Source organism: Sesamum indicum, linkage group LG14 (genome assembly GCF_000512975.1).
Source record: "Sesamum indicum cultivar Zhongzhi No. 13 linkage group LG14, S_indicum_v1.0, whole genome shotgun sequence".
In the NCBI taxonomy this organism is placed as follows: domain Eukaryota; kingdom Viridiplantae; phylum Streptophyta; class Magnoliopsida; order Lamiales; family Pedaliaceae; genus Sesamum; species Sesamum indicum.
The window spans coordinates 3,870,199-3,877,594 of record NC_026158.1 but is presented as its reverse complement, the minus strand read 5'-3'; the positions used below and the strand labels follow the sequence as shown (position 1 = coordinate 3,877,594).

The following is a 7,396-nucleotide window of genomic DNA, read 5'->3' as shown; positions in this document are numbered from 1 at the left end:
AGTTCAACTTTAAAACAAACACACGCTTCTATCCCCCCATTTTCATCATAAAACTGATCTCTCAGAGTCAGGATTTCTGCTACGACTTCTGTTTTGGGTTTTTGCATGTACCCTAATCAGTAATCAGCACCAAATCTCTCGATCGCTACCTGTCGAAGAGTGAAAAGTCGACTACCCGAACGCTATTGATTGTGTGGAACCCAGCGATTAGTCGCATCTCCCGGCTTCTCTGGCTATTTCCGGAGGTGTACGCGGTTTGACATCTGTGGAATTTCAATTGCCTGGATCGGAATTTGAATTGTTTTTGTTTTTAATATTCTTTTGCGCCGAGAACTTTGACTTTAAGGTATGGATGGCTCTTGTTTCATGTGAATTTTGTGGCTTTAATATTTTGATTTTCTGAAGTATGTGGAATTTTTATCGACCGGCGAGTGTTGTCTATGTGCTACATTTTCTGAAAAATTGCATGTATTTGCTTGTTTTTAATTTCAGGTAAAAAAGAATTATTCTGCTTATTTACCTTTTGATATTCTATTGAAATGGAAAAGAATCAACTGAAGGACATGTGTTATTTTGTTTATTTCCGCACTTTTCAACTGTCAAAGAGAATTGTAATGAAGTTTTATGTTTCTATCTGCTGTTGGTGTCTTGGATTTCAAGATTTTTGTGTAGTTAAATCACGGTAATTGAGTAAATTTTGACGGAAGCTGTCTTCAGATTTAGTAGTGCAATATGACATAAACATTTTCTCTGCGTATTTGGGTGGACTTCACTGTTCATGTAAATTAATTATTAGGTTTCTACAAAGTATAATAGTCCTGCAAATCTAAATTTATTGGTAGTACTTGGAGTCTCTTTTCTGAGTGCTCTATCATCAGTGCACCATTTGATGATAGAAGTATTCCTTTGAGCAGACTTCCCTCTTATAACATCAGTGTATGGAAGGGATTATGTTGATTTAATTTTAATATGCATATAAAGTGATAACCCATATGGGGATTATATATTGGAAACGGAGGCTATACATTCCGAAGCGATCAATTGTGTTGAAAGTCTTTGGTAGCCACAGGAGTAGTTAGAGTATCAAATGGATAGTGTACTCATATTTTAGTAAATTGTTCATATCCGAGATTTGTACCCTAGAGTTTTATGTATCAACTGTGTACAAGTTATTATGATGAGAAAGTAATGTCTGAAATTCAATTAGCAAAATGCAGTTGGTCATTTCTGATGGATCTTAGAATTACATATTAATATTGCTTTGGTAATGACATTATCTTCTGTTAGAACTGGAATTACATGTTAGTATCGCTTTGTTATATGTTCTGTTAGAATTGCTGCATGCCTCACCTAGCATCTAGATGCATTAGTTTTATGGATTCTTAATTTCTAGGTTATTACGATGCTCTTCCACTGTGGAATATCTTAGAAGGAAATCAAGCCCTGTGATATAAAATAGTGAAATTGTCGGAATATCCAGGTTTTCAACATAAAGAAAGTGATTGTAACATTGACCAGCTGAAATGAGATGCAATGCTTGCTGGCGAGAATTGGAAGGACGAGCTGTTACCACCACCTGTGGTCACCTCTTGTGTATCCAAAATGTTTTAAGTAAATCCAGTTTTTCAGTGTAGTTCCTGTCAGATTCTTGCTGTTTGTATTAGTTCCTTGACTAACTCAAAAGGCCCTGAAGATGCCAACAAGATTCTTAGTAATGTTGGTGCTTGTCCGATCTGCGATCAAGTCCTGTCCAAAAGGTAGATGAATGACTATTCAAGAACATATGTTATATATTCCGGTTATAAGTTGTAGGAGAACTGTGAATTTTACTGAGGTCATTAAGGAAGGACTGAGTTCCAATTTTGTTATGAAAATATCATATTTTATAGTTTTTCTGCCACAAATCAAGAGGTCTTTTCGCTATTCCGAGATCATTATTGAAGTCAATTTTTACATTCCATTGTTTGCATGAGGCTAGATATCCTTTGTATAACTTCTAGTTGTCTGTGGCATATATATATATACACACACATATATATATACATATGATTGCATTTGGTTTTGACATGATGTCGTTTTGGTTGTCAGTCTTATGAAACCTGTCGATATCAATCCAAATGATGAGTGGGTAAATGTAAGAATACTTTCCTTGAAGAACTCCTTTCTACTCTTCAGAACTCCTTTAAACTTGTCCTGTCAGCCTTTTGCATGCTATAATATCATATAAAATATGCTTCACCACTATTTTAGAGATTATACTGTCTCCTGCAGATGGCCATGGCTGGAGTATCTCCTCAGACCTGTATCCTCAATGATGCAATTTCTGTAAACTGCTTTGTGATTACAAATCTGGTTATTTGGTTTAGCATGTGAACATTTGGTAAGAGGCTGGATCTTAATTGTTCAAACTACACATATCTCCCATTTGTTTTTCCTGAGTGTTCCCAGTGATGAAGAGCGCATATAGAAGTATCACATTCTATATTGGACAAAAGGATTTGCAGATGCAATTTAAGATGAACAAAATAGTAGCTCAGTGCCGGCAGAAGTGTGAGGCAATGCAAGAGAAATTTACAGAAAAATTGGAGCAGATTTATACTGCCTACCAGAAAATGACAAAGAGGTGCCAGATGATGGAGCAAGAGATAGAGAGCTTGTCTAAAGACAAGCAAGAGCTTCAAGAAAAATTTGCAGAGAAGTGCAGGTTACTCTCAACTAGATTTCTCTCAATGTCCTGGTTGTCTCCTGCTAGGTGACTGAAAACTTGATAATGTTATCACTTCTAGGCAGAAGAGAAAACTTGATGAAATGTATGATCTAGCAAGAAGTGAAATTGAATCATTGAAGCGATCAGCAAGTCAGCCTGCAAACCACTTCTTTTCCAGACAAGAACCTGATCTTTTCTCAAATCCAGCTCCCAGGATGGATAACAGGGATTCTATTCGGAAAGGTAACCTATTTTATACAATATTTTCCACTTATTTTGAGGCTGTCATTTATTGCACCACATAGATAAATGTCTGGGATTTAGTTTATATTTACACATTTGATTTCGGCTCCTCTTCTCTGTAAAACATCAGAAAATGTAACTTCCCATGTTCTTCCTAGAAATATTAGTTAACTTACTTGTCGCAGATTGGTCGGTTCTCACTCCTAACACTCCAGGGCCAAGAGAGGACATGTGGCCAGCAAGACAGAACAGTCCTAACTCTGCATTCAACGTCTCTGGTGGCTCACCTGCAAAGCAGTCCGTAGTTCCAACTGACACTGTAAACAGACTGCCTGCTACTCATTCTTCCTTTGGTATGGGAAATGGAGCTGGAGCCGGCAATCCTTCATTGACTCTTAGAAACCTTATCCTTTCACCAATCAGACGGCCTCAGCTCTCTAGGAATCGACCTCAATTGTTCAAGTAAGGCACTAACTGTTACAATGTTTCAACTACTTACTCATCATCTCTTGATTATCACAAAATCCTGATTTTCCAGGTTGTAGACAGGAGACATCTCCCATCCCTAAGCCAGTTGTAATTGCCCTTGGATGCATATTCCAATTATCTAGTGCACGCCGTTGCCACTCTAGAATGAGGCTATCGTCCATTTGTTGAATCCCATTTCTCCAGCAGATTAAGCTTCGATCACGAGTATATATATAGCCGAGGTGAGTCCACTCATTGGAAGTCTAGCATTTTCCTTTGTGTGTTCTATGTGTTAGTGGTAGCTTTCTAACCTACGAAGCACAATCTGATATTGTAAAGAAAGCCAAACTTTTTAGTTCTTAAGAAAAATGCCAGACAATATAAAATATATAGAGTGCTTATAACTTACAACTGAGACGTTTGGAAGTTGATGGACCTCTTTGTCAAGAGTAGATGGTGCAGAAAGTTAAAAAGAATTTTAGACATCCTAGTTTCGGGCTCTTCCAATAACCAACACTAATGGGTAAATTTTTTTTAATTAAAAAATACTTTCATGGTTTTCATATACAAAAAATTCTTTTGAACATTTTTATGTAACTTTGATTGGTGCAATATTGGAAGTAGTTGGTAATAATTTATCCCCGTCAATAAATGGATAATACCCAAATTCATGCACATTGATAACAGATTATACCTAAGGGTTAATTATTTTTTTATTAATAATAAATAAATAAAATATATTAATATAATTTATTTAAATAGTATAATAGAATTATTACGAGTCGCAGTTAGAAACACGACTCGAATTAATTTTTTTTTTTTAAATTTGGGCAAGTCGTGGTTTGAAACCACGACTGTCGTCTAACCACGACTTGGTTATTTTTTATTTTTTATTTTTTCAATTTCATTTAATTAATTTTTTTATAAATTAATTATATAAAGTTAATTTTTAACAACATATTAAAGTTTAAAAAATCATAATATTAAAATTGTATTAATTTAAAAAATTACAATTAAATATACAAATGTAATAGTGTATATTTTTTTGTACAATTGTAAAAAATATAATAAAATATACAATTTCAAATGTAAAAGATGTTCATTCGTTCCACAATTGTATCTGTAGCGTTGACGCCGAGGTCTTCTTATTTCTTCGCCCACATTTTGCATTGGCTCATTTTGCGCCTCATTATCATCACCACCGAACCGACTTGATGTTGTTGTAGAATTAGACTCCACATTATCACGATACACTAGACGATGAACCAGCTATATCCACCCAAACATCATGACGTTCAACTGAATCAATAGACGAATGGCTAGAACTTCTTTTTTGTCTGTGGAATGTTGTGGGAGCATCATCGGATGAAGAAGCAATTTATTGTGGCTGAATGGTTATAACTTCCTTGATAATATGTAACCCGTGTCCTTGGCGGGTGACCCCCAGAAAATAAATTGACAAAGGAAGGAGGTTGAAGGCCCATTTGACCCATGAAGAAATCTAAAGCCCAAGTCATGCCAATCAATTCATGATGAGGATGGCCCAATGAAAAATTATCAGGCCCAACTCAAGAAAGAAACTCAATACACTAAGATCAATCTGAGAAGGCCTGCCTTCGAAGCTCAGCCCTAGGGGAAGGGAGGAGTCCTCGAAAAATTGGACTCCTTGACTCTTTGCAGAAGTAGGAGTTCTCCTTTAAGCGAAGGCGTGCTGCTCAAGTCAAGGAGGAGATAAGATCGTGCCTTACCCCGGATTTTCGCCTTCTTTCTCAGAAATGCAAGTCACCCCAAAGTTCCTGCGAAGAGGGACTCCTTCTCTATAAATACAGGTAGCACCCCTCAACACGGATGCCTACAGCCCCCTAGCAGATAACGCTTCAAGGAGCTGGAAACTATCTTGCTATTTTCCTTCAACTCTCAACTCGTGCTTTTGCCATATTTTACTCACAAAATTGTTATTTTTATTTTAATTTCTCATTTCAGCACCCCACAAGAGGGACACATTCTGTCCACCAAAAGGGACACCCTCTAGAATATGAAAAACTACTCTCTATTCTTGTTTTAGCAATTGGATTGCGCTCTTAGCACGATTTCTTTAATAAAATTGCTTACTCTATCACGATTCTTCATTATATTTTATTTCTTACGATTATTTTTCTCCTACATTCAATACTAGCTTGAGTGTCGTAGTATTAAAACCTTTTTTTGCAGGTCTCCCCTTTAAAATTGGCACTCGCTTTAGCCCAAACTTTGAATATAATTCAAATTAATTGAACCTGTGCGTTTTTTGAACGCATCATAAGTGATAAAATTAAATCCAACAAATTTTTTAAAAAAAAAACTATTGTCGATTTTTTGATATTGTATATAATAAAAATTCAATCATATACACGTATTGGGAAAAATGAAAATGTCCCCATTATGATAGAAAAAAGGAGCAAAAATTTCCCAAAATAACAAGTCATCCCTTATATATTAGAAAATAAAGCAAATTATCCCTTATTTAAACCATTAATAGAGATTTATCTAATTTTTTTTAAAAATAGGATAATTTGTGATTTTCTTTTTATAAAAAATTTTTTGTTCATTTTTTATATCACATGAAGGGGTTGAACATATATAATAAAATTATGAGCATAATATTCTTTAAGCTAATAAGTGATATATTTAAGGGACAAAATGCATAAAACCCCCCTGTGTTTTAAAAAGTATACAAGAAATACTCTCCTGTTTTCAGATTAGGTTAAAAAACCCCTCCTGTTTTGTTTTAGTCAACAAAAAACTCTCATTCTGTTAGCAATTAACGGGAAGTGGAGGAGACGCGCGTCTACTGCGTTTGGTAGTCATTTTCTGCGGTTTAAGTTCATATTTAATGACACGTTGGACTAAAATACCCCTCTGTGGGTCTATATAACATACAAAGGACTTTTTGGCTTGTTTTGTGTCTTATTTTTACTATTTCTCACCCTAAAATACAAGTATTAAACTCTATCATATTAAATTTAAATTGAAATATTAAATTATATTTTATTTATTTAATATTAAATATTAAATTATATTATATTTAAATTCAAATAGTTTTATAATTGTTAATTATTAAATCTAAAATTATTTATAATTAATTAAAATATATATTTAATTACAATATTTATTATTATCATTATTATTAATTAGTCAAAATATTTAATTATTATAATTATTTAAAATATTATTAATTAGCTAAAATATATTTTAATTAATATAATTGAAATTAATTTAAAAATTAAAAAAAAGAAAGAAAAACTGCGAAAACTGCGACTCTTTCGTCGGAAACTTATTTCTAAGTTTCCAAGTTTCCGGCGCCGTCCGGATGAATTTCCGACGGCCAATGGTATCATTCGAATCCTCTCTTCAAAACGAACATTTTCATACCTTCAATTTGAGTTTTCGTCAATCATAGAGAGTGAACTCAAACCACAACCGTTGAACATATTTTCCATCGATCGATTCCGTCCGGTCGAATCTTGGTCTCAGACTCGTCTCTTCAAGATGATTCTAACGAGACCGGTCTCACTCAATTTGATAAAGAATTTACGGAGATATGAGAATTTTAATAAAACGGCGCCGCCGGGTATTTTTTTTTTAATATATAATAATAATATATTTTTAAAATTTATTATTTATATATAATAAGTTAAATATTGAATCTAAACCTTTTATTTTTTTAAAATCTAATGGTTGAAATTAATTTATTAGATCTAACGATCAATATTTGATAAAAAAAAGATCCAACAGTCATTAAAATAAAAAGTAATATATATTAAGTAAGGGTATAACGGTTTTAAAAAATTAATAAAGTTAGTTGGATTTAACGAAAAGGGGGCAATTGAGCTGAGTTTTACAAAACACATGGGAGCTTTTAGTCTATTCTCATAATAGAAGGATTTTTTTTGCAGACTTTTTAAAACATAGAGGAATTTTATACAATTTGTCCTGTAT

General features: G+C 33.7%; 1 protein-coding gene across 7 annotated transcripts; it reads left to right on the top strand.

Moving 5' to 3' along the window:
- LOC105176916 (E3 ubiquitin-protein ligase CCNB1IP1 homolog) lies at positions 1-5,531 on the top strand. Of its 7 annotated transcripts, none has more exons than XR_002288251.1 (10): positions 1-346; positions 1,481-1,593; positions 1,685-1,757; positions 2,089-2,134; positions 2,272-2,302; positions 2,449-2,704; positions 2,787-2,950; positions 3,136-3,412; positions 3,489-3,660; positions 4,545-5,531. XR_002288251.1 is itself a non-coding variant. In XM_020698741.1 (9 exons), exons 2-9 carry the CDS (start codon positions 1,524-1,526, stop codon positions 3,493-3,495), a joined length of 924 nt encoding a protein of 307 aa, XP_020554400.1. In that variant the 5' UTR covers positions 1-346; positions 1,394-1,523; the 3' UTR covers positions 3,496-4,261. The 7 variants fall into 7 exon arrangements, 1 of the variants encoding a protein (XP_020554400.1); XR_002288255.1 differs by having other exon boundaries at positions 1,394-1,593; positions 3,166-3,412; XR_002288250.1 differs by having other exon boundaries at positions 1,394-1,593.

Coding starts and splice junctions, on each gene's coding strand:
- LOC105176916 (XM_020698741.1), top strand. CDS start 1,524: ATGAGATGCAATGCTTGCTGGCGAGAATTGGAAGGACGAGCTGTTACC. Junction 1,594..1,684: donor CACCTGTGGTCACCTCTTGT/GTATCCAAAATG, acceptor CTAACTCAAAAG/GCCCTGAAGATGCCAACAAG. Junction 2,951..3,135: donor CAGGGATTCTATTCGGAAAG/GTAACCTATTTT, acceptor TACTTGTCGCAG/ATTGGTCGGTTCTCACTCCT.